The sequence below is a fragment of the Nycticebus coucang genome, chromosome 18 (assembly GCF_027406575.1).
Source record: "Nycticebus coucang isolate mNycCou1 chromosome 18, mNycCou1.pri, whole genome shotgun sequence".
In the NCBI taxonomy this organism is placed as follows: domain Eukaryota; kingdom Metazoa; phylum Chordata; class Mammalia; order Primates; family Lorisidae; genus Nycticebus; species Nycticebus coucang.
In genome coordinates, this window is record NC_069797.1 from 40,715,009 (window position 1) to 40,742,394 (window position 27,386).

General features: G+C 41.6%; 1 protein-coding gene across 1 annotated transcript in view; it reads left to right on the forward strand.

The window, feature by feature from the left end:
• The first annotated feature begins 77 nt into the window (after nucleotides 1-77).
• PPM1D (protein phosphatase, Mg2+/Mn2+ dependent 1D) overlaps nucleotides 78-27,386 on the forward strand; it is a 65,157-nt gene continuing 37,848 nt past the window's right edge. The window contains exons 1-2 of the mRNA XM_053570065.1: nucleotides 78-767; nucleotides 27,156-27,384. Coding sequence (XP_053426040.1) covers nucleotides 311-767; nucleotides 27,156-27,384 — 686 coding nt within the window. The 5' untranslated portion in view covers nucleotides 78-310. The remainder of the gene's footprint in view (nucleotides 768-27,155; nucleotides 27,385-27,386) is intronic.

Below are 27,386 nucleotides of genomic sequence, written 5' to 3' on the forward strand. Positions count from 1 at the left end.
TCATTGGTCGGGCTCAAAGAGCCGGATGACGACAGCCGGGGAGAACGCCTGATTTGTGTGGTGGGCGCGGGCGGGCGGGGGCGGCGCGGTGCGCAGGCGCAGCTGCCGGGCTCCTCTCGCCCCTGCGCTCCGGCCCAGCTCTCGCGGACAAGTCCAGACAACGCGCGCTCCCCCAGCGCCCGGGTCCGCCCCCGCCCCCCTCTCGGCGTAGTCGAAGATAAACAATAGTTGGCCGGCTAGTGCCGAGTGAGTCTCCCGCCGCCGGGTTCGGCGGGCTGCGTGGGACCGGCGGGATCCCGGGCAGCCGGCCATGGCGGGGCTGTACTCGCTGGGAGTGAGCGTTTTCTCCGACCAGGGCGGGAGGAAGTACATGGAGGACGTTACCCAAATCGTTGTAGAGCCGGAGCCGACGGCCGAAGAAAAGCCGTCGCCGCGGCGGTCGCTGTCTCAGCCGTCACTGTCAGCTCTTCCTGGCAGCGCCGTCTCGGGGAACGGCCCAGCAGTGGCAGCCCCAGACGCTCGCGACCCTCCCCCGGACGCCGGGGCCTCGCCGGCTCCCGGCCGCTGCTGTCGCCGCCGTTCCTCGGTGGCCTTTTTCGCCGTGTGTGACGGGCACGGCGGGCGGGAGGCGGCACAGTTTGCCCGGGAGCATTTGTGGGGTTTCATCAAGAAGCAAAAGGGTTTCACCTCGTCCGAGCCGGCGAAGGTTTGCGCTGCCATCCGCAAAGGCTTCCTTGCTTGTCACCTCGCCATGTGGAAGAAACTGGGTAAGTTCTCCGGCTTGTTGGCGCCCGCCTCTTTTTCGGGCAGTTCGAGGCTTTTATAGGACTAGCACCGCGTGGGCCCCCGGCACCGAGAGAGCTGTCAAAGTGTAAATTGATAGAAGTGAAGACTCTTCAGTGGATAGCGCTTTTCTGGGTGGAGGTCCAGGCAAATAAAGTGGCCTTGGGAAAGGTAGGATTGCTATCTTCTTGCAACGGCTCCTCGCTTTATTTGCACCCTCCGAGGGTTGATGGGACGCAGTCTTCTCTTCGCTGTTCCACTTTGGTGGCAACTAGTGAAAAAGTGTTTAAAACCTGGCGCCAGATTTTGGCCAAAAGATAAATTGAAGTCACGCTGCTATCTGGAGACTGGGCTAAGGAAGCGGGAGATGACAAAATTGGAGTGTTCTCGTAGAATCTGTCATAATTTTTGCTCTTGAAGGTCTTGTCCCTCACGGTTGCCTCCTGCTGGTGGTGTCAGTTCTCCAAATTGACCCCGGATTGCTGGTTGTTGGAGTAAAGCGTAAGGTAATTTAGAAGGGCTGAAATATAATTATCCAGCAACTTAAAAGTCCTGGAAGGAATTCTGTCGTGATGATCATAAGAGGTTTTTAAGATCACAATCTTGTATTGCTTATGAAAAATAAAACTGCAGAACATGATGTTACTTCTTAAACTGACCCCATGTTAGGACCGTGTGTTAAATTCTGCTAGGGCTTTCGTTTTGTTTTGCTTTGTTGTTGTTTTTGCTTTTTTCGTGTTTTAGTATCTGCCTTACCTAATGGTTTTCAGATAGTTCGCAACAGTTCCTAGCTAAGAGTCCTTATAAGTTGTAAATGCCCACCAAAGTAGCGAAAGGTAAGGAATTATTGTATGCAAAAAGGAAATAGAGACCTTAATTTCTGAAAATTTGGTATAGTTGTATTTTGATCTAAGTTTTAAATGTTTTATAAAGCAGCCGGTATTTCTGTACCTAACATATTCGGTATCATCATAGAGGATTATGGTTGCTCACCTATTGCTGTGAGTAAATGACATGCATCTTTGTTAGAGAATAGAAAATAATACTCTTCTGTGTGTGGGGGGAGCCCTCTTGTTAATGGTAGCATCATAAAGTTTTATTTTCAGCAGAGGGACAGAAAAAAAACTGTTAAAGATTTGTCAAATACAAGCCACTTTCAGAAAGGTATTGTCATTGTAGATTCACTAGTTTCAAAGTCTGGTTTTCATTTGCTTGGCTTTCTGCCAATAAGTATTTGCTTGACTCAAAGACCAACCGCTGAGGTCTGTTGGAGGCGTTTCTCATTCAATCCCAGGAGCCTCTCTCTGGTAAGCGTTTATTTTGTTTTTGTGTAGGTAGGGTAGAGCTGAAAATATCTAGAAACATGTAGTATAATTGACTATAAAGCAACTAGGAGTGGACATTGGGGCAAGAGGAAGATCAGCCTTAAAGAACTATTAAGAATCTTGTTTATTTTGCAGTACAATTGGAGCAACGTAAATTTGTCATATTTGAACTTTAAGGATTAAAACCATTAAGGTATGAAATGTTATATGAGCATTTTTTTTTTTTTTTAAGAGACAGAGTTTCACTTTGTCACAGCCACCATAACTTCCAGCTCTTGTGCTTAGGCGATTCTCTTGCCTCAGGCTCCCCAGTAGCTGGGACTACAGGTGCTCGCCACAACGCCCGACTGTTTTTTTGGTTGTTGTTGCAGTTTGGCTGGGGCTGGGTTTGAACCCACCACTCTCGGTTTATGGGGCCAGTGCCCTACTCACTGAGCCACAGGCACTGCCCTATATGAGCATTTTTAAATAAAGCATGGGCCATGCTTTTAAATCTGAATGTGTATTTTTTTCAAGTATGCATACTTTTTGAATCAAGCTTTTTCCTTTTGATATGTATGTAGTATGGAACCTTATATTGGGCTCAGCGCCTGTGGCTCAAATAGCTAAGGCGCCAGCCACATACACTTGAGCTGGCAGGTTCAAATCCAGCCCGGCCTTGCCAAACAACGACAGCTGCAACCAAAAACTTAGCCGGGCATTGTGGTGGGTGCCTGTAGTCCCAGCTACTTGGGAGGCGGAGGCAGGAGAATTGCTTGATCCCAGGAGTTGGAGGTTGCTGTGAGCTCTGATGCGATGGCCCTCTACCCCGGGCAACAGCTTGAGGCTCTGTCTCAAAAGAAAAAAAAAAAAAAGAACCTTATATTATAGAAAAATGCTAAAATTTGCTTTGTACCACAGCTAAACCTTGGACTCCATCCTCAGAACTTGAATTAAAAAAATGCATGCTGAATATATGAGAGTCCTGACACAGGAAATGCAGATTTAAAAAGATTTTTTCAGTCCCGAAATCACTGATGGCTCTTTACTTCCTATGAAATAAACTTAAACGCTACAGTTTGTAATCTACAGGCCAAGTCTTTTCCTGTCCAGGTTTAGCCTTCTTATTCCTTTGTATCATCTGTTACTGAAGTTTTCATCACATCAGTCTACTTGCCTTTTTTCAGGGTACATTGAAATACTCCATTTTCTTGGATTCGGCCTCTCTTATCTACCCCCAAAGGAAAATTAAAACAAAATGTATTCATCATACAGACTCCAAGTCAGTATTTTCTTCGGTGAAGACTTCTGTTTCTTTTGGAATTGAGCATTCTTTGTTTCCAATTTTGTAGTGTGTGTTGGGTATAGTAGTAGTTCTCAAACTTTTTGCTCTTGGAACCCTTTGAACCAAAGAGCTTTTGTTTATATGGGTCGCACCTACCAATATTTGCCACTTGAGAAATTTAAACTGAGAAATTAAAAAAAATTAATTAAAAGCCGTACATTAATTATGTTACTTTTGTGAAAAATCACTTTTTTCCCTAAGATAAGAAACATTGGTAAGAAGAATGACTTTTTTTTTTTTTTTTACATTTTTACAAATCTCTTTTTATATACAAATCTCTTTTTAGTTTAATAGATGACAGTTGAATTCTCATGTCTGCTTCTGCACTCTTATGCTATGTTTGGTTGAAGTGTAGAAAGAAAAAGCAGCCTCACACATATGAGGTAGGAAAAAGTATAAACATTTTATAATTGTGAGGCTGGCTGTTGTGTCTCATGCTTTGTAATCTGGCACTCTGGGAGGTTGAGGTGGCTGGATTGCCTGAGCTCACTAGTTCGAGACCTGCCTGAGCCAGAGCAAGACCTTGTCTCTAAAAATATAGCGTTGTGACGGGCGTCTATAGTTCCAGCTACTTCGGAGGCTGGGGCAAGAGAATCGTTTGAGCCCAAGAGTTTGAGGTTGCTGTGAGCTGTGGTGCCACAGCACACTACCAAGGGCAACAAAGTGAAGCTCTGTCTCAAAAAAAAAAAAAAGAAAAGAAATTGTAGATATTCTGTACCAAGAAAAGAAATTGTAGATATTCTGTACCGAACAGGTTTTTTTGAGATTAGTTGAAGTGGAATGTGAAACTTTATTAATGAACTTTTTCTCCTCTTTTTTTTTTTTTTTTTTTTTTGGTAGAGACAGTCTCACTTTATGGCCCTCGGTAGAGTGCCGTGGCCTCACACAGCTCACAGCAACCTCCAACTCCTGGGCTTAAGCGATTCTCTTGCCTCAGCCTCCCGAGTAGCTGGGACTACAGGCGCCCGCCACAACGTCCGGCTATTTTTTGGTTGCAGTTTGGCCGGGGCTGGGTTTGAACCCGCCACCCTCGGTATATGGGGCCGGCGCCTTACCGACTGAGCCACAGGCGCCACCCGTACTTTTTCTGCTCTTAACATTAACATCCATTTGTCTGTCTTGGATTTTATTTTTCTTTTTCTTTAAGATGTAAAGAAGCTGAGGAGAGGGAGAGGGGGAGGAGGAAGGAGGGTGAAAGGAGGTGGTAGGTGAAAGAGAACTGAATTTGAAGAATTCTTTTAAATTATAGAATTTTAGGCCAGGCACAGTGGCTCCCACCTGTAATCCCAGCACTTTGGGAGGCCAAGGCTCAGGAGTTGGAGTTCTTTTTTTTTTTTTGTAGAGACAGAGTCTCACTGTACCGCCCTCGGGTAGAGTGCCGTGGCCTCACACAGCTCACAGCAACCTCCAACTCCTGGGCTTACGCGATTCTCTTGCCTCCCGAGCAGCTGGGACTACAGGCGCCCGCCACAACGCCCTGCTATTTTTTTGTGGCAGTTTGGCCGGGGCTGGGTTTGAACCGGCCACCCTCGGCATATGGGGCCGGCGCCCTACTCACTGAGCCACAGGCGCTGCCCTGGAGTCCTTCTTAAGCAAGAATGAGACCCAGTCTCTAAAAATAGCTGGGCATTGTGGCGGGCATCTGTAGTCCCAGCTGCTGGGGAGGCTGAGGCAAGAGAATTGCTTGAGCCCAAGTGCTTGAGGTTGCTGGTGAGCTACAATGTCACAGCACTCTACCCAGGGTGACAAAGTGAGACTCTGTCCTTTTGTGTCTGGTTTATTTAACTTAGGATAATGTTTCATCAAAATAAAAAAATAAAATAAAAATTATAGAATTTTAAACCATCAAGGATCTCTGTCTTCCCACACATATTCTGAAAGAGTTCTGTGTCATATTATTTATCAAGTTTAAATTTATTTTCTGTTCTTGTAAATTAGTCATTACTTTTGAGTAGTATTAGGTAATCTCCAGAATTGACTTAATTTGGTGAAAAGAGAAGCAATTTAATAAATTGTAATTAGCTTCTAAAAAAAATAAAGTTCTAATTAGCTTACCTTAAGCAAACAAAACTAAACTTCTTTGAATCTTTAAGCTACATTATGAAATGTCTTGGAAGTGTAAAAAAGGTGTGAAGAATTATGTAATGAACACTCACTCATAACCCAACTTAAGAAATAACATTATTGGGTGGCACCTGTGGCTCAGTGAGCAGGGCTCCGGCCCTATATACCGAGGGTGGCGGTTTCAAACCAAGCCCCGGCCAAACTGCAACAAAAAAATAGCCGGGCGTTGTGGCGGGTGCCTGTAGTCCCAGCTGCTCGGGAGGCTGAGGCAAGAGAATCGCCTAAGCCCAGGAGTTGGAGGTTGCTGTGAGCCGTGTGACGCCACGGCACTCTACTGAGGGCAATAAAGTGAAACTCTGTCTCTACAAAAAAAAAAAAAAAAAAAAAAAGAAATAACATTATCACACTTCTCTATTTTATTACTTTCTTTTTCTCCCCAGGAGATGCAGATGCTTTAAATTCAGTGTTTATCATTGTCACTAATTTTTTTGTGATTTTTATATTTCTGTCCATCTCTAAACATGGCACTTTTTTGCATGTTTTTTATAACATATAAATGACATTATATGTACAATAGTCCTTATCTGACATGCTGCTTTCTGTGTGGTTTGTTAGCCTCACTTAATCTTGAGTATTAAATGGAAAAATTTCAGAAATAATTTCTAAATTTGGGATTGAACTGTTCTGAGAAGCATGATGAAATCTCTTGCCGTCTCACTATATCAGTCTAGGGTGTTAATCATTCCTTTGTGTAGTGCATGTGTGTTGTATATGCTATTCATCTTTTAGTCACTTAGTAGCTGTCTTCGTTATCAGACCATCTGTTGTGGTATTGGCAGGGGTTGCGTTCATGTGACCCATATTTTATTTAATAATGGCCCCAAAAAGCAAGAGTAGTGATGGTGGCATATTGTTATAATTTTTGTATTTTATCATTAGCTATTGTTAAACTCTTATTGTGTCTAATTTGTGAATTAAATTTCACATACATAGGAATCTATAGGAAAAAACATAGTATGTGTAGGGTTCATACTATCTAAGGTTTTAGGCATCTGGTGAAAGGAAAGAGACTACATCCCCCTTGCGTAAGGGAGGACTGCTCTAGAAGGGTTTTACTTTTTTGGTTCAAGATTGTGTTTGATTCTTTCACATTGATTCATATAGCTGTAATTTGTTCATTTTCACTTGTGGATAGTGTAAATATAGCAATATATCCATTGTGTCCTTGATATTTGTTTTTTAGACTATTTATAATTAAAAGCAGTGATGTTGGAAATATTCCTGTACATGTCTTTTTTTTGTGCACATATGTGAAGGTTTCTCTGAGTCAGGGCTTGGCATATATGTGAAGGTTTATCTGAGTCAGGGCCAAATTGGCCCAAATTGGGCCACCACCAGTTTTTGTAAATAAAATTTTATTGGAACACTGCCATGATCTTTCATTTACGTATTGTCTGCAACTACTTTCACGCTTCAACAGCAGAGTTGAATAGTTGTGACAGAGACCATATGTTTTACAAAGCCAAAAATATTTCCCTTGGCCCTTTATAGAAAAGGTTTGCTGACCCTGTCCTAGTGCAGTACGAGAACAATTGCTGGGTCATGGGGTATGTACATTGTGGACTTTACTGGATGTTGCCAAATTGCTTTCCAAAGGGTTTGTGCCCATTTAACCCCCCCCTCCACTCCTAAGAAGTGTAGGAGAGTCTAGTTTCTCCACTGAAGTTGTCAGATTGTATTTTATGTTAGTCTAGTGGGTACCAAATTAATATTATTGTGGCTTTAATTTTCGTTTCTCTGATTACTAATGAGCTTGAACATATTATGTTTATTTAGAACAATTAAAAATTTTTTTATATGTTAATATGGGATTGTTTTGTTGCACCACCATGCCTGGCTGTTTTTTTTTTTTTTCATTTTGATTTTTTTGTTTTTAGTAGAGATGGGGTCTTGCTCTTGCTCAGGCTATGCTTCAGCCTCCCAGAGTACTAGGATTACAGGCGTGAACCACTGTGCCTGGCCTGTTTCATTTTTTAAAAATAGTTTTATTAAGACATAATTGACATACAATAAATGGTGCGTATTTAAAGTATACTTTTGTTGGATAAGTTTTGGGTTGTGCGTACACAAGCGTATACCTGTCAGTCCATCACAACAATGAAAGTGAATACCTGTTACTTCAAGGTTTCCTCGCGCTCATTTGTAATTACTCTTCCCCACCTTCCCCAACTCCATTCCCAGGCAACCACTGTGCTTCTTTCTGTCCTATTTTTTGTTTTTGTAGAATTTTATATTTAGTCATACATTGCACTGTTAGGTGATTTCATTGTACATCATAGAGTGTACTTATACAAACCTAGACGGTACCGCCTGTTACACACCTAGTCTATATGATATGACCTGTTCTTTTAGGCTACAAACATGTACAGCATGTTACTGTCTTGAATTCTGTAGGCAATTGTAACACAATAGTACTTGTGTATCTAAACTTAGAAAGGGTAATACATAGGGCTGCAACTTTATAATGGCTTATGATGTCACTAGGCAGTAGGAATTTTTCAGCTCCATTATAATCTTATGGGACCACCAATGGATGTGTGGTCCATCACTGGCGTAAATGTCACTATGCAGTACATGACTGTAAATAGAATCTTACAGTATATACTCGTTTTCCTTTGTTCACTCAATGTAATTATTTTGAGATGCATCCATGGAATCACATATGTAAATAGTTGATTTCTCTTTATTGCCAAATACTACAGTTTCTTTATCCATTTACCTGATGATGGACTTCTGGGTTCTCTGTATTTTTGGCTATTACAAATAAAGCTGATGTAAAGCTTTTCTTTGCGGTAGAATGACCACTAATGATTGCAGAGGGGTGTTAAAATTAAAAATCACATTTGTTAACCATCATAATAATTCATCAGGCCAAGAAACATGAAATGATTGCTAAAACAAGTGAGCGAAAATTTGAGGAACAGAATTGTATTAGTTTCCTGTATGTGCTGTAACAAATTACCACAAACTAGGTGTTTTAAAAAACAGGATTTTTTTATTTTTGTGGTTCTGGAGGCCAGAGTCTGAAACCTGGTATCAGCAGTGTTGGTTCCTTTCCCGAGGCTCCGAGGGAGACTGTTCCATTCCTGCCTCCTAGCTTCCAGTGGCTGCCAGCAGTCGTTGCCATTTTATGGCTTGTGGACATAACTAAATCTCTACCTTCATCTTTATTTCACCCTCTCTTCTGTGTTATCTCCCCTTCTCTTTGTAATCTTCCACACACACCCCCTTTTTTTTAAAGACAGGGTCCCCCTCTGTTGCCCAGGATAGACTATTGTGGTGTCATCAAAGCTCAATGCATCGTCAAAACCTCTGGGCTTAAGCTTCCCAAATAGGTGGGACTACAGGAGCATACCCTGCTAACCTTCTCTTTATTTTAAACAGAGTCTCACTCTGGTCTTTGGATCCCACTCTAATTCAGGATGATTTCTTTTTGAGATTCTTAACCTAGGGTGGTGGCACCTGTGGCTCAGTGAGTAGGACGTCGGTCCCGTGTACCGAGGGTGGCGGGTTTGAACCCGGCCCCGGCCAAACTGCAAAAAAAATATAGCCACGGGTTGTGGCACGCGCCTGTAGTCCCAGCTACTCAGGAGGCTGAGGCAAGAGAATTGCCTAAGCCCAAGAGCTGGAGGTTGCTGTGAGTTGTGATGCTTCAGCACTCTACCCAGGGCAACAAAGTGAAGAATCTTAAAAAAAAAAAAAAAATAATAGCCGGGCGTTGTGGCGGGCGCCTGTAGTCCCAGCTACTCGGGAGGCTGAGGCAAGAGAATCGCTTGAGCCCAGGAGTTGGAGGTTGCTGTGAGCTGTGTGAGGCCACGGCACTCTACCGAGGGTGGTACAGTGAGACTCTGTCTCTACAAAAAATAAAAAAAAATAAAAAAAGATTCTTAACCTAGGCTGGCTCATGTCTGTAATTCTAGCACTCTGGGAGGCTGAGGTGGATGGATCGCCTGAGCTCAAGAGATCAAGGCCAGTCTGAGCAAGAACGAGACCCCATCTTGACTAAAAATAGAAGCTGGGTGTTGTGGTAAGTGCCTGTAGTCCCAGCTACTCAGGACGCTGAGACAGGAGGATTGCTTGAGCCCAAGAGTTTGAGCTTGCTCTGAGCTATGACACCATGGCACTCTACCCAGGGGGTGACTGAGACTGTCTCAAAAGAAAAAAAAAAAGATTCTTAACCAGATTACATTTGGATTACATTTTTCCTAATACGGTCACATTTACAGGTTCTGAGTGGACTTAATCTTTTTATTTGTGGGTGAGATTACCATTCAGCCCACTAAAAGGATATTTACAGTCTTCAGATTACGTCTCTATAAAATATTTACTATTAATTACAAAAGGAAAACGATTAACCTTTCGGGACAGAAACCTGGAAATATCAGCTTACTCAAATAATCAATGCTAGGAGCACTTTTAATGGAACATGTTGAAATTAAATACACTGTCTATAGTGAAGTCATAGTTTATATTTCTGTGATATTTCTATCAAAAATGTATAACCTAAATACAAACATGAGGAAACATGAAACAAATGCAGATTGAGAAGCATTATTGAATGACTGGCCTAGTACTCCGTCAAGAGCATCAGAACACTGAAGAATTGTTCCGGATTGGAAGAAACTAAAGAGACATATAAGTAATTATAATAAGAGATCCTGGATTTTATCTTTTATTGTGTATTTGTAAAGCATATTAGGGTAATTGGTAAAATTTGAATGGGATTTATGAGTTAGATGGTATTATGGTATCAGTGTTAACTTTCTGATTTTGACAGTTGATTGTATTTTTTTAGGAGAATCCCTTGTTTGTAGGAATTATACTATAAATATTTGGGAGTGATGAAATTAGTGTTTTATTCACTATTGGCTTAAAAAAAAGAAATTCTTAGAATTATTCTTCTAAGAAATAAAAGGTAAAACTGAAATGTATCATAGAAAGGTCAAAAACCTGGATATCTTTAAGTATCTAAGTAGATTATATAAGAATCTACTTTTATTTGTTTCGGTGAAGAGAGTAAGTTAGAAATAGCAGCTGCATTTGGAATTACCATTTGATATGATAATCCTCTGTCATTTCCCAAGCTATCATACTTTCTCAGTGGTCAAACTATAGAATGGAATACATAGGATCCCACCCTTGCTTCTTTATTGGTTTACTGGTGGCAGCGATCTTTGTGATTCTTTGAGGGATGTGATGATGCTTTTAATTGACTGTTTTGGAGGGAGCATCACTGTTGGGGTGCTTCAAAGTCCTGCACTTGGCATTTTCTACTGTAATAGGCTTCCTGTCAATTAACAGCTACGAAAGGAAACTATTAGTTGCTATCCAACATCCTCAGTTTGAATGAAATCTCACTCTTATCCTCTTTAGTTGGAATTCCATTGGGTTTGAGGATGCTGGACAGGTATGCACTTTATTTAATGCTACAGATAAGGGGTAAAGTGAAAGCAATATAGCAAATAGCCTTTTCCTTCCTTTGGACTATTTCCTTAGAAAACATTTCTCAAAACGGAATCATTTGCTTAAAAAAATGTATATTCTTTTTTTTTTTTTTTCTTTTGAGAAGACACAGTCTCAAGCTGTCGCTCTGGGTAAAGTGCTGTGCTGTCATAGCTCACAGCAGCCTCAAACTCTTGTGCTCAAGTGATCTTGCCTCAGTTTCTCTATTTTTAGTAGAGATGGGGGTCTTGCTTTTGCTCAGTCTGATCTTAAACTGGTGAGCTCAAGCAGTCTACCTGCCTCTGACTCCCAGAGTGCTGGGATTACAGGTGTGAGCCACTAGGCCTGCCTGGTCTAAAAAAAATGTATACTTTTTGGTGGTCAAGTGTTTTCAAATTGCTTTCCTAAAGGATTTTGCATCTCCATACTCCCATTTGTTTAGAATTCTGTTAAGGACTCTTGGTACAGTGATTAGGAAAATGTGCTCTAGAGTTGTACTGCCTAGGTTTGAATTCTGGCTTCTAAAACTTCTGAATAGCAAACCTGTTTGTGCCAAGATACCACCTATAAAACAGATAATTATAGTACCTACCTCTTGAGAGTTAAGTGAGTCATGAATATACTGCATGCCCCACGTTTTAAATTTCTATAAATAACCTATACATTCTATACCTTTTTATATTAGCTTTACTTTATTAAAAATTTTTATGATATAAAAATTTATTATTCCTTGCTCTTTTGACTTACACGTTTTCTTGCTTAAGAATACTTTCATTGGGGCGGCGCCTGTGGCTCAGCGGGTAGGGCGCCGGCCCCATATGCCGAGGGTGGTGGGTTCAAACCCAGCCCCAGCCAAACTGCAACAAAAAAATAGCCGGGCGTTGTGGCGGGCGCCTGTAGTCCCAGCCACTCGGGAGGCTGAGTCAAGAGAATCGCCTAAGCCCAGGAGTTGGAGGTTGCTGTGAGCCATGTGACGCCACGGCACTCTACTGAGGGCGATAAGGTGAGACTCTGTCTCTACTACGAAAAAAAAAAAAAGAATACTTTTGTTGGCTGGGTAAGGTGGTCTACATCTGTAATCCCAGTGCTTGGGAGGCTGAGGCGGGTGGATTGCCTGAGCTCACAGGTTTGAGACTAGCCTGAGCCAAAGAGAGACCTTGTCTCTAAAAACAGCCGGGCATTGTGGCAGGTGCCTGTAATCTCAGCTACTTGGGAGGCTGAGGCAAGAGAATTGCTTGAGCCCAAGAGTTTGAGGTTGCTGTGATCTGTGACGCCATGGCCCTCTACCAAGGGTGACAAAGTGAGACTCTGTCTCAAAAAAAAAAAAAATATATATATATATATATGTATATATAGCAATCATATCATGTATCTTGTCAGACCACAGTCAGATGAAACTAGAAATCAACTCCAGACAGGCACATTGAATTATATATAAAGTCGTGGATATTGAACAGCCTATTAAATGATTATTGTGTCAGTAATGAAATTAAGATGGGAAGCAAAAGATTTCTTAAACTAAATAACAAAGTGGACATAAGTTACCAAAATCTGTGGGATTCAGCAAAAGCAGTCTTATGAGAAAATTTGTAGCTTCATTGCCTAGGCTAGAGTGTAGTGGCTGTTTACAGGCACTATTACAGCAACTGTGGCCTCAGACTCCTGGACTTAAGTGATCCTGGTGCCTTAGCCTCCCAAGTAGCTAGGATTATAGGCACACAGTATGATGCCCAGCTACTTATGAGAATTTTTTTATTTTTTGAGACAGAGTCTCACTATGTTGCCCTCAGTAGAGTGATGTGGCGTCATAGCTCACAGCAATCTCAAACTCTTGGGCTTAAGTGATTCTCTTGCCTCAGTCTCCCAAGTAGTTGGGACTATAGACACCCACCACAACGCCCAGCTATTTTTGTTGTTGTTGTTGCAGTTGTTTAGCTGGCCTGGGCAGGGTTTGAACCCTCTACCCTTGGTGTATGTGGCTGGCACCATAACTACTGTGCTATGGGCACCAAGCCTTAAGAGAATTTTTAAAAAGAATAATTAGGGGATACTTAAAACTTCTAGTAATTAAAAAAATACTATAAATAGTAGGATGAGTTTAGAAATAGATCTGTGGTAAATTGTAGCATGTGATAAAGGTGACATTTCAAATGAATAGGGAAAGCATGGATTATTAGTTATTTTTAGATATTTTGCAAAATATGTCTTGCTACATGCTAGTGCTTTTGACCAAAAATGTGATTTAAATAATATTAATAGTGAGTCTTAGAATATTCCTTAACTGACTCAAACCTGTATCCTGGCATTCTGAGAGGCTAAGGCCAGTGGATTGCTTGAGCTGAGGAGTTTGGGACCAGCCTGAGCAAGGGCAAGACTCCATCTCTAAAAACAAACCTGGATGTGGTGGTGGGTACCTGTAGTCCCAGCTACTTGGGAGGCTGAGGCAAGAGGATTGCTTGAGCCCAAGAGTTTGAGATCTCTATGAGCTATTACACCACGTCACTCTACCAAGGGTAATGAAGTGAGACTCTGCCCCCCCCAATATATATATATTCCTTTATTTTTTGTTTATTTCCTCCTTGCCATTTGGTTTAGTTGATTTTTGTAAATGGCTAAATTACTGTAGCTAAATTTTGTTTGCTGAATGTGCTTGAGAATTCTTTTTTTTTTTTTGCCTTTTTTAGACTTGGTCTGTGATCATAACTCACTGTGACCTCAAACTACTGGGCTCAAGGTATCTTCCTGCCTCAGCCTCTCTAGGCATGTGCTATTACACCCAGCTAAGTTTTCTATTTTTTTTTGTAGAGATGAGGTCTTATTCTTGCTCAGGTTTATCCTTAACTACTGGCTTCAAGTAGTCATCTTGCTTTGGCATTCCAGAGTGTTAGGATTACAGGTGTGAGCCTCTCTGTACCTGGCAGAGAATTCTTCTGAGAGTTTACCTTGTTCATATTTATCGTAGTAATACATTTCTTAGGTTCTTAGCTGTGGAAAACAGAATCTACTCCAGCTTGTTTAAAAGTAAAGGGTTTACCTGTAGTCCCAGCTACTACAGAGGCTGAGGAGGATCGCTTCAGCCTGGGCAACTGAACAAGATCCTGTCTCTGGGGGAAAAAATAAAGGATTTATAGAATCTTCTCTAAAGACGACAGATGAATGACTACCAAACATATGAAAAAATGTTCATCATCTCTAATTATTAGAGAAATGCAAATTAAAACCATCCTGAGATACCATCTAACTCCAGCAAGAATGGCTTGTATCACAAAATCTCAAAACTGCAGATGCTGGCATGGATGTGGAGAGAAAGGAACACTTATACACTGCTGGTGGGACTCAAACTAATACAACCTTTTTGGAAGGAAGTATGGAGAAACCTCAAAGAACTCAACCTAGACCTCCCGTTTTATCCTGCAATCCCATTACTGGGCATATATCCAGGAAAAAAAGCCTTTTACTATAAAGACACTTGTACTAGGCTGTTTATCGCAGCCCAATTTACAATTGCTAAAATGTGGAAACAACCTAAATGCCCTTCAACCCAGGAATGGATTGGTAAGCTGTGGTATATGTATACCATGGAATATTATTCAGCCATCAAAAAATGGAGATTTGGCAGCATTTGCACTAACCTGGATAGAGGTGGAACACATTATTCTTAGTGAAGCATCATAGGAATGGAGAAGTATGAATCCTATGTATTCAATTTTGATATGAGGACAATTAATGACGATTAATGACACAGTGGGGTATAGGAGAAGGGGAGACCAGACAGAGAAGGAGGGCGTGGGTCAGGGAAAGGAAACAAAGAAAAAAAAAAGACAAGAAAAGAAAATAGTGACTAATTCTCACATAAATTGGATTTAATTTTGACCAAAATACATTCCTTAAACATTAATTTTTAATTCAAGTGGTTAATATGTTGTTTGGGATATTGCATCCTCATTTATAAGTGAAATAAGTTTGTAATTTATCCTTTATAATAATATATTCTCTCCAGTTTTAATATCAGGTATACCCAGATCAAGTAGAACGATTTTGAAGTATTCCTTCTTTTTCTATTGCCTATAAGATTTGGCATGATCTGCTTTTTGAAATTATCTTTTACTTTATTTATAAATATTAGTTGTCTATTTTTTGAGACTTAAAAATAAATAAGAAGTTAACTGATGACTCCATACTGAATCTCAGAGTCAAAGCATTCTATAATAGACATACTCTTATGTGACAATGTGAATATTACTTTCTTTGCATTATTATTATTGCTTAATATTTCGATGCAGCAATTCTCTAATTTCTTTTCTGAATGTATTTATGTTGTTCATTCTTTATGAGGTTTTTGTTTCTAGTCCTTATATTAAATAGTTATTGTTACTAAATTTTTTTGTAGAGATGGGATCTTGATATATTGCCCAGGCTGTACTCAAATTCCGAGCTTCTTGAGTAGCTGAGACTATAGGCATGCATCATCATGCCTGCCTCTTAAGTATTCTTTGTATATGTACATTAATTTATGGTATATAGCATACCTAGGTGGTAGTCAAAGGTAGTCACCTTTAGTTTTAATAGGTGATGTCTAAATGATGTCTAAATGATTACTGAAATGATTACTGAAATGTTGTACTAGTTTACACTACCACCAGTAGTTGATGATAGTGTTACCAGAATTTCAGGTTCTTGGTCTTGGCGATTTGAAGAATAAATCGACGGATCACGGGATCAGTGGTAAGTCAGGATTTATTTACAGAAACAAAAATTACAACAACGACAAAAACCAAACCTTCTGGCAGAGAGAACCCAGGAGGGGAACAAGCTCTCCTGCTCCTTCCTGGAGGTCTGCCCTTGAGCTCTCTGCTTAGGGGTTTATATAGTGGCAGGAGGGTTGTTCTGCTAGGGTGTGAGTCCTGTCTGTTACAGCCAACTGTCCAATGAACTCTCAGGCCTTGGAAACTGACAGGAAATCCACCAGTCGGAAGTGCACATGAAGGAGATAGCAAGGGCCATCCATGAAACTGACCAGTCAGAAGTCCAGGTGGATGAGACAGCAAGGCGCCATCTGCTCAACAGCATGGGGCCAGCATCTCCCCGCAGGTGTCCGGCCCTTGCAGCAAGCTGGTTCCTCCATCCACAGGAGCATCAGCGCCTCCAGGGCTGAGGCAGCAGGTCATGGTGCTGCCTTGTCCTGCATCAATTCTCCCTCCGAGTGGAAACTCTAACTGCAACTGCTGTTAAGGGTAAGGGCGAAGACTCCATCTAACTGCTTCCTACTGAACCAGCGATGATAGAAGGGGCAGGTAGGGTTTTTCTGGAGAGTAAGTGATACAGGGGTTCAGGTCTTGGATCGGAACCATCTTTACTGTGTGTGGCCTGATGACATTTAAGTGTAGGTGGACTGTGGCTGGCTCTCTAGTCTTCTTCCGTAGAGGGTGAATGGTTCCAGGATTTTACTCGTGAATGATGTATCCAGGAATCCACTCCTGTAACTTTAACAGCTGTAGAGGAAGATAACAAATGCAAAAGAGCATTTTTTAACTGTTGGAATACCTTATATGCTTCCGGTTCCCACTCTAAAGTGACTAGGCCCTCTTTTTGAGCATTTTTAATTAAAGAATAGACTGGTTTAGCTATTTCACTATATCCAAGAATCCAGTCTACAAAAGCCTGTAATTCCTAAGAAGCCTTGAAGTTGTCTGAGAGTTCGAAGTTTAGGATGAGCCAATATAGGTTCTATTCTTTCCTTGCCCAAGTCTCTCTTCCCCTGTGAAAGCTGGAGACCCAAATAGTGAACTTCTGGGACACATAATTGGGCTTTAGCCTTGGAAACTTTGTACCCACAATCAGCTAGAAAGTTTAAGAGAGCTTGGGTAGCTGTGTAGTATTCCTCGCATCCGATGTTCCCAAGAGAATGTCATCTACATACTGAATAAGAGTCACTGTAGAACATGAAAGACGACTCAAGTCTTTGGCTAAGGCTTGTCTGAACAAGTGAGGGCTGTCCCTATATCCCTGGGGTAACACAGTCCAAGTAAGCTGGGTGTTGGAGTCAGAGGGGTCCTCAAAAGCAAAAAGGTATTGGGAATTTTCATGAAGGGGAATGCAAAAGAAGGCATCTTTCAAGTCTAAGACTGTGAAATAGGCAACCTTTTCAGGGATATGAGATAATGTATAGGGATTGGGAACTACAGGATGGAGAGGAATGACTGCTTCATTTATAATGCGGAGGTCTTGGACTAGTCTCCAAGTTCTGTTTGGCTTTGGCACTCCTAGAATAGGAGTGTTACATGGACTGTTGCAAGGTATTAATAATTTCTGTTGCTTTAGATTCTGTATTATAGGGATTAGTCCATTCTTAGCGTCTGCTTTTAGAGGGTGTTGTTTTTGATCAGAATAGATAGTGGGATTCTTTAACTTAATTTGGACTGGCTGAGCATATCTTGCTCTTCCCACCTGTCCCTCAGTAGCCCAAACTCCTGGGTTAATTTCTGTCTCTAGTAAGGGAAGACATAACATAGGTTCCTGTCCCATATTCATATAAATGGTTGTTCCTGCTTTAGTTAGTATGTCCCTCCCCAAAAGGGGAGGAGGACTTTCAGACATGATTAGGAAGGCAGCCGAGAACAGCCAGTCACCCCAATTGCAGCTTAAAGGCTGAGAGAAAAATTTAGTAACCGGCTTTCCAGACACCCCCTGTATAGTTACTGATTTGAGGGATAAAAAACCAGGGTTAGAGAGAAGTACAGAAAAGGTTGCTCCAGTGTCCAGAGGAAATTCTATCTCCTGGCCCTCTACTATAAGGCAAACCCGGGGCTCCTGAAGGGTGATGACACAAGCTGGAGCCATGAGATGCCCCGGGCACCCTCAGTCCAGTTTGGGTGCGGATGGGATCACTGCCCCAGGAGGCCTTTGCCTCTGGGGACAGGCCACTCTCCAGTGGTCACCCTTACATTCTGGACAGGGGCCAGGTCGCTTGCCCAGCCGGTTCTGCTGGGGGCAGTTCTTTCTGAAGTGACCAGCCTGACCACATCGGAAGCACTTGTCCCTGGCACCTCTGGCTTCCCCCTGCCCCTGAAAGGTGTGTGTTTGTCGGAGTGCCATTACTAGTGCCGTTATTTTTTTGTGATCTCTTCTCTTTTTTTCCTCCTTTTTCTCCTGATCTCGGTTATCAAAAACCATAGTGGCTGTTTTAAGAAGATTCTCCAGATTATGATCTGGGCCTAGAGCCAATTTCTGGAGTTTTCTTTGAATGTCTGGAGCCACTTGAATAATAAATTTGTCTTTCAAAATAATTTGACCCTCTATGGAGTCAGGTGTCAATTGGGTGTGTTTCCTCATTGCCTCCCTAAGCCTCTCAAGAAAGGTTGAGGGACTCTTATTTTGCTCCTGGCAAATAGTAGACAATTTGGAATAATTCACAGGCTTTTTCTTGGACCGACGTAAACCTTCTAGGATACATGTTAGAAAATGTTTACACCACCAGTCACCTTCCTTCTCAGGGTCCCATTCGGGATCCTGAAGGGGAACTGCCTGTCTTTCTGTGGGGTATCTGTCCCTGTCTCCAGGAGACATACTGCCATCAGTATGGGACATGAACCACAAATCACCCCACTTCCTAGCTTCATCCAGAACTTCATTTTTTTTCGTTAAACGTTGAAGTTTGATCTACTAGTAACATTATATCTCTCCAAGAGAGGTCAAAGCTTTGTCCTAACCCTTGGCGAACATCTATGTACTTATCGGGGTCATCAGAAAATTTTCCTAAATCAGCTTTAATTTGTCTTAAATCTGCTAGAGAAATTGGAGTGTATACTCACGCACTTCCCCTTTCCCCACTTGCAGTCTCAACCAAGGGACACAAAGAAGGATATGGTTGCCGTTTGGGGGTCCCAGTAGGACCAGTAAAAACTCTTGGGACAGTCTCCCTCCTGGGATTTTCTGAACACGTGGGGGAGGAAGGTGTGGGAGAAGTAGATGGAGGGTTTGAACTAGGGAGTGATGGTGTCTCCCTTGAGAATCTGACCATTTGGGGAAGTTACTACATCTCAGAGAGCAGAATCTATCTGACAGGTCTTACACAGCTGGGGGTTGTCCCTGAGGGAAAAGAACACTTGCACATAGGGCACCTCAGACCACTTTTCTTCCTGTTTACAAAAAACATCTAGCTGAAAAATGGTGTCATAATTACGAGTACCCTCTGGGGGCCATTGTTCACCAGCGGAGAGTTGATACTGAGGCCAGGCCTGGGTGCAGAAGAAAACCATACATTCTTGTTTCAGTGTCTGGGGATCAAACATGTCCCAGTGCTCCAGAATACAGCCCAGCGGACAGAGAATCCCACCCCATATTCCTGAGTCATCAGAACGTCCTCTGACCAACCCAAGAAGCCTTGTGACCAAACAAAAGGAAGCGTCTTTCCAATGCTTGGGGAAGATCCCTGAGGAGAGTGGCCTCTGCAGCCCCGCGCTTGTCTGGAATTAGCCACTCTTACCAGTGTAGCGCTTAGTGCCCGCAGGTTCTCCTGTGCTTATAACGTGTCGGCAGCACAGCTCTGAGAAATCAGGTATCAGGAGCCTTGGTCCCACCCGATGCGTATATTCTGCCCATTTCTGCCCCTTCTCCCCACTAACCTCACAGTATCAATTAAAGTGGGGATGAGCCCCATCCTGGAGAAAATGGCTGTGCGATGTTTGCACATTTAACTCTATAGAATCTGTACAAGCTTTATTTATTTATTTATTTATTTTTTTGTGGTTTTTGGCCGGGGCTGGGTTTGAACCCACCACCTATGGCATTTGGGACTGGCGCCCTACTCCCTTGAGCCACAGGCGCCGCCCTGTACAAGCTTTTTCTAAACTCCCCGTAACAAAAAGGAAAGTAGGCTTTCCAGCATGAGCACGTCTTGGTGTTAAACGCTATGCTTTTCTATTTCCCTTTCTTTCTCAAAGGTTAGCAAGGCAACAATAAATTAGGTTTGAGTTGAGAGACCCTGTGAAACTTTTTGTATTACAATTAGTTGCACAAACCTAGAATTAACTTAAATTTCCCCACATCAGAAGAAATCAAATACCCAGGTCATCCTCATTGCTCTTCTTTATTTTTAAGAGACTGAGTAGTAGCCAAAGTTCAGGACTAGTCCCACCTTAGGGAGTCATCCTGGGATTCCCTTCACAGGCCTCTGGTTGCCCAGACAAACTGTGGAGGGGAGCCATGTCACCTCTTGTTTGGGACTGACTTCTCTTTAACAAGGTCAGCCCTTGTGTTATTAGGGACATAAAAACACTAATGAACAGTAAAAACTCTCAACCCACCTACAACATTTGAAACCCCCTTAAAATATCTAATACACACTTATAAAAATAACAGAATACACTTACAACAGTAACTAAATATATAAACAATTCTTACCTACATTCAAACAAAGCATATTTACTATCAAGGAGAGGGAGAGAATGAGAAGAGGTTTACAGAAATAGAAAAATTTGGGACCATGGAAGAGAAGATAGGAAAAGCTGGGAGACCACAAGTTTTCGAAGGCCCTCCTAAGTCCTGGGGTCAGAACCATTGCTGGAGAACCCAGGGCCTCTGGGTGCTACCTCTTTACTCAGTTCTCTACCAGGGAAAAGGAATAAACAGAGAATAGGTTTAACATTCTTTCAGCAGACCCTCTGCCTCCTTTCTGAAGCCAAGGAGAATGAGAAAGTTTGCCCGTGACCTGGAGGTCAGCATCTACACTATGCACAATTACATTCTGGGGGGCATTGAATTTATTAATCTCTAGTAGGACAGCTATAGAGAAAAACAGGATAGAGATAAGCGGTCCCATTACTTACCATAGATGTGTTCTTTCTGTCCCCATATGGGCTGGGATCTTGTCTTCTCTCCTGGCTGGCTCGCCAAATGTGATACTGGAATTTCAGGTTCTTAGTCTCCCCCGTGGACCACAGGATCAGTGGTTAAGTCAGGATTTATTTACAGAAACAAAAATTACAACAACTACAAAAACCAAACCTCCTGGCAGAGAGAACTCAGGACGGGAACAAGCTCTCCTGCTCCTTTCTGGAGGTCTGCCCTTCAGCTCTCTGCTTAGGAGTTTATATAGTGGCAGGGGGTTGTTCTGCTAGGGCGTGAGGTCCTGTCAGTTATAGCCAGCTGTCTAATGAACTCTCAGGCCTTGGAAACTGACAGGAAATCCATCAGTCAGAAGTGCACGTGGAGGAGACAGCCTGGCGCCAGCATCTCCCGCACAGGTGTCCCGCCCTTGCAGCAAGCTGGTTCCTCCATCTGCAGGAGCGTCAGCACCTCCAGGGCTAAGGCAGCAAGTCATGGTGCTGCCTTGTCCTGCATCAATAGTATGCATTGCTCCATTTTCCTAACCATAGTTACTATTGTTAAATTTTAATTTATGCATTGTGGGAATCATACAATGGCATCTCATTGTCACTTTTATTATTGATTAGTATTTTCTTGATGATTAAAGAAGCTGGACCTTTTTGCATATTGTTTGGCTGTTTGGATTTCTTCCTTTGTAAAGGGCTTGTTTAAGCCTTTTGTTTCATTTTCCCATTCAGATAGTCTGTCTAGCTGATTTGATATTTAGAAACATTTTATATATTCTGGATGCCTTTCCTTTGGAGAGGTTGTATATTAGAAATATATCCTTTTCTGTGAGTTACTTTTTCATTTTAACAATGGTGTCTTCTGAAGAATAGAGGGGTTTTTTTTTTTTAGATATACAATGTGATGATTTGATAAATCTCTGCACTGTGAAATGACTACTACAAATTAATTAACATGCCCATAACCTCACATAGTTCCCTTTTTTGGTGAACATTTGAGATCTGCTCTCAGCAAATTTTAATCAGAACATTGAGATCTGCTCTCAGTTAGAATGTTACTAACTATAGTTTGTGCTGTATGTTATCTATTTTAGAACTTAATGTTTATACCCTTTGACCATGTCTCTCCCTACTTCTCCCAACCCCAGCCCTTGGGAACCATCCTTCAATTCTCTACTTCTGTAAGCTCAACTTTCTAAAATTTCACATGTAAGTTAGATCATATAGTATTTGTTTTTCAGTGTCTGGCTTATTTCACTTAGCATAGTGTCCTCAGGTTCATACTTGTTTCCACAAATGGCAGGATTTCCTTCTTTTTGCGACTAAATGATGTTCCATTGTGTATATATACCACGTTTTCTCTCTCTTTTTTTTTTTAATTTCAGATTGATATAAGGGTATAAACAATTAGGTTATATTGTTTGCATTTGTTAGGTAAAGTCCAAGTCCCAGAAGATGTGCCATATATCCTTACATTGTGCCCCTTAGGTAAGAGCATACTGAACTCCCTCCCCAACCCCCCATCACTTGAATATCTCTCCTGTGGGCATGTAGTTGTTCATCTGCTGGTTTCATATTTGTATTGAGTACATCAGATGTTTTCTTTTCCATTCTTATGGTATATTACATAGAAGGATGTTCTCCAAATCCATCCAGGAAAATACAAAAGAAGTAAAGTCTCCATCTTTTTTATGGCTGAGTAGTGTTTTGTTCTGTTGAAATTAGGATGTGTGATACCTCCAGCTTTATTCTTCTTTCTCAAAATCACTTTGGCTACTTAGGGCCTTTTAAGGTTCTGTATAAGTGTTCGTATTTTTTTCCCCTGTATTTGTGGAAAATGCCATTAGAATTTTGATAGGGATTGTATTAAATCTGAAGATCTCATTAGGTAGGGTGGACATTTTAACAATATTCTTCCCATGCATGAACATGGGTTATCTTTCCATTTATTTGTGATATCTTCAGGGTTTTTTTTTGTTTTTTTTTTAAGACAAGAGACTCTCTGTGCTCTGGCAGCCTAGCTTACAGCAACCTCAAACTCTTGGCCTCAAGCAATCCCTTTCCGTTAGTTTCTTGAGTAGCTAGGATTATAAGTGCCTGCCACACTGCCCAGCTAGTGATAGCTTCAGGGTTTTTTTCAATCAGTGTCTTACAGTTTCAGTATACAGATCTTTCATTTCCTTAATAAAATTTATTCCTGAGTGTTATTCTTTTTCATACTATTGTAAATGAGATTATTTCCTAAATTTCTTTTTCAGGTAGTTTGTTATTAGTATATAGAAATGTAACCGAGTTTAGGTTTTCTTTTCTTTTTTATTTTTTCTTTTGAGGCAGATTCTCACTGTGTTCTCCTACATGTCATAGCTCACAGTAACCTCAAACTCTTGGGCTCAAGTGGCCCTTTTGCCTCAGCCTCCCTAGTAGCTAAGACTATAGGCATGTGTCACGATGCCCAGCTAGTTTTTTTCTCTTTTTAGAAGAGACAGGGTCTTGCTCTTGCTGGGGCTGGTCTTTAACTCCTGATATCAAGGGATCAACCTGCCTTGGCCTCGCAGGAGTGCTAGGATTAAAGGCGTGAGCCACTGTGCCCGACCTGATTTGAGTATGTTGACTTTTATTCTGTAACCTTACTGAATTTCTTTTAACAGTTCTTTGGTTGAGTCTTCAGGATTTTTCCATATGTAAGATCATGTCATCTGCAAAACAGAGATAGTTTCCCATATAGGCGGGTTTTATTTTTTTCTTGCCTAATTGCTCTGCTAAAGACTTCCAGAAATGTATTGAATAGAACTGGTAAGTAAGAGTGGGCATCCTGGTATTATTTTTGATCTTAGAGGGAAGGCTTTTTAGCTGTTCATCTTTGAGTATGATACTAGCTGTGTGTTTGTCGTATGTTTCTTTTGTTATATTGAGGTACATTCCTTCTGTGCCTAGTTTGATAAGAGTTTTTATCATGAAAAGATATTTGTCAATTGCTTTCTCTGCATCTATTGAGGTTATGATACGGTTTTTAAATCGTTCATTCTGTTAATGTGGCAGATCATGTTTATTTGTTTGCAGTTTTATTTTATCTTATTTTGTTTGTTTATTTATTTTGAGACAGAGTCTCACTCTGTTGCCCTGGATGGAGTGCCATGGAGTCATTGTAGCTCACAGCAACCTCCAGCTCTTGGACTTGAGCAGTCCTCTAGCTTCAGTCTCCCTAGTAGTTGGGACTACAGGTGTGTGCCACTATGCCTGGCCAATTTTTCTGTTTTTAGTAAAGATAGGGTCTCTCTCTTACTCAGGCTGATCTCTCAGAAATTATGAAGGCCATCATTTCATATATTCCATGTAGCCGTCTGCTATGACAGGACACTCTGTAGGGTGGGTTTCATCTGTGGAATGAAATGGGCAAATGCATGTTTCATAGGGTTCAGAGGATGTGTTTTCAGAGTATATAACATTGTAAAAGAAAAGAACTAGTTAGCCTGAATATATTAGAGACGTCTTCTTTGTGGCTGTGAAAATCATCTGGCACTCTTTACATTTTTTTTAAGATCCTATTTCTTCTTCTCCTTCCCTTTGGGAACTTGTACCTGTCTCTACATCTATCATTTTCCTTAAAGGAGATATATTACAGTTAGTAGTATTATAGTTACCTTACAGACTAAATCATTTCACTGTACTGTGCAGAGAGTTTAGGCACTTACCTAGCTCCTGCAGTATAAAAATAAACCTGCCAACCACCTATCATCTGTTCCAGCCCTCAGCCTTTACCGCAGCCTCTTACACTTTCTGCAGCTCTGTTAACAGTAAAAACCTCATTTATTCTCTTTATCACTGGCTGCTCTTTTTGTTTATATTGAATTACAAGGCTGCATTCTGATATCTCCCTCAACATAATTCTATTTGTGGTCGGGAGCAGTGGCTCATGTCTATAATCCTAGCACTCTGGGAGGCCGAGGTGGGTGGATTGCTTGAGCTCAGGAGTTCAAGACCAGTCAGAACAAGAGTGAGACACCATCTCTACTTAAAAAAAAAAAAAAATGCTGGGCATTGTGCTGATGCCTGTCCTGCTAGCTAATCGGGAGGCTGAGGCAGGAAGATTACTTGAGATTACCCAAGAGTTTGAGGTTGCTGTGAGCTATAACACCATGGCACTCTACCCAGGGAGACAGAGTGAGACTGATCTCAAAAAAATAAAGATTCTATTTATTTAAACTTCCAGGAACTTCTCATATTTGCTTATGATTATTCCATGTGTTTAATTACTGCTGTGGACATTTTCTGTCCTTTCAGTGAAATTTTAGTGGGGATAGTACGTCATGGTTGGGCTCATTCTGCCATCATGAACTTTTTTTTTTTTTGTAGAGACAGAGTTTCACTTTATTGCCCTCGGTAGAGTGCCGTGGCGTCACACAGCTCACAGCAACCTCCAACTCCTGGGCTTAGGCGATTCTCTTGCCTCAGCCTCCCGAGTAGCTGGGACTACAGGCGCCCGCCATAACGCCCGGCTATTTTTTTTTTTTTGTTGTTGTTGCAGTTTGGCCGGGGCTGGGTTTGAACCCACCACCCTCTGTATATGGGGCCGGCGCCCTGCTCACTGAGCCACAGGCGCCACCCCATCATGAACTTTAAGTTATAGTTTGTTTAATATTATGGAGTTCTTCAGAGTTGTTGTGTGACAGTGAATTTAATTAAATAATATAGGTATTGCAGTGAAATAATGTGGAGGTTCTGTCACTTAATATTTGAGTTATCTCAAGCAAGTTTCTTTTTTTTTTTTTTCTTTTTTTCTTTTTTTGGTTTTTGGCTGGGGCTAGGTTTGAAACCGCCACCTCCGGCATATGGGACCGGCGCCCTACTCCTTGAGCCACAGGTGCCGCCCAAATGTATACGTATTTTTTTTTTTTTCTTGTGGTTTTTTTTTGGCCGGGGCTGGGTTTGAACCCACCACCTCCGGCATATGGGACCGGTGCCCTACTCCTTGAGCCACAGGCACCGCCCTCAAGCAAGTTTCTTAACCATTCAAAGTATTGATTTCCTCATCTGCAAGATGAAAATAATGGGAATAATCTATCTCATAGGTTTATTACCATAGTACAAGCATTAATTGAGATAGTACATGTGCTTAGTACAGAACCTGGTAGATAGTGACTGCTTAATCAATGTTAAGTTATAAATATTCATTTTCAAAACAATTATTTATAAAAACAAAGTAACTTTTTTAGAAAAAAAATTTTTTTTTTTGAGACAGCATCTCAAGCTGTCACCCTGGGTAGAGTGCTAGAATGCCATGGTGACATCATAGCTCACAGCAACCTCCAATTCTTGGGCTCAAGTGGTCCTCTTGCCTCAGTTTTTTGTATTTTTAGTAGAGATGGGGTCTCGCTGTGGCTCAGGCTGGTCTCGAACCTATGAGCTCAAGCAGTCCACCCACCTTAGCCTCCCAGAGTGCTAGGATATAGGCATGAGCCACCATGCCTGGCCTAGAGAATCTTTTTAAAGAGAGATTAAAAGAGCACAGTGGCTCATGCCTATAATCCTAGGATTCTGGGAAGGCTGAGGCGGGAGAGTCTCTTCAGCTCAGGAGTTCAAGACCAGCCTGAGCAAGAGCAAGACTTCATCCCTACTAAAAGTAGCTGTATGTGGCGGAGGGTGCCTATAGTCCCAGCTACTTGGGAGGCTGAGGCAAAGTTGGCTAAATGATAAAAACTCTTAAAATATCCTTGCTTCTATATGTAGTTAAGAATTATGTGGAAGAGGGCAGAGCCTGTGGCTCAAAGAGTAGGGTGCCCGCCCCATATGCCAGAGATGGCAGGTTCAAACCCAGCCCTGGCCAAAAACTGCAACCAAAAAAAAAAAAAAAAACAACAACAAAAAAGAATTATGTGGAAGTAATAAATCTGTCTTTTAGGTGGCACCTGTAGTGTAGCGTTTAGGGCGCCAGCCACATACACCAAAGCTCGCAGGTTCGAACCTGGCCTGGGCCAGCTAAAGCAACAATGACAACTGCAACAAAAAAATAGCTGGGCATTGTGGCAGGTGCTTGTAATCCCAGCTACTTGGGAGGCTGAGGCAAGAGAATTGCCTTAAAAAAAATGTCTTATAATATATTTCTCTTAAGATTGGTTTGATAGTTGCATTATAATTCCATTATAATAGTTTATTAATGTATTCATTAATGAATCCTTTTTGAGTAGTTTTCACAGTAGTCTTAAATTTTTTTCTATGCTAATTCAGATATTAATGTGCTCATTAAGGATGTGTTGCCATTTGTTGTCTGACACTGTATTAATGGTTCATACTTGGATGAGTAAAATAATTTATTTCTTATTACAGCGGAATGGCCTAAGACTATGACAGGTCTTCCCAGCACATCAGGGACTACTGCCAGTGTGGTCATCATACGGGGCATGAAGATGTATGTAGCTCACGTAGGTGACTCAGGAGTGGTTCTTGGAATTCAGGATGACCCAAAGGATGATTTTGTCAGAGCCGTGGAGGTGACACAGGACCATAAGCCAGAACTACCCAAGGAAAGAGAACGAATTGAAGGACTTGGTGGGAGGT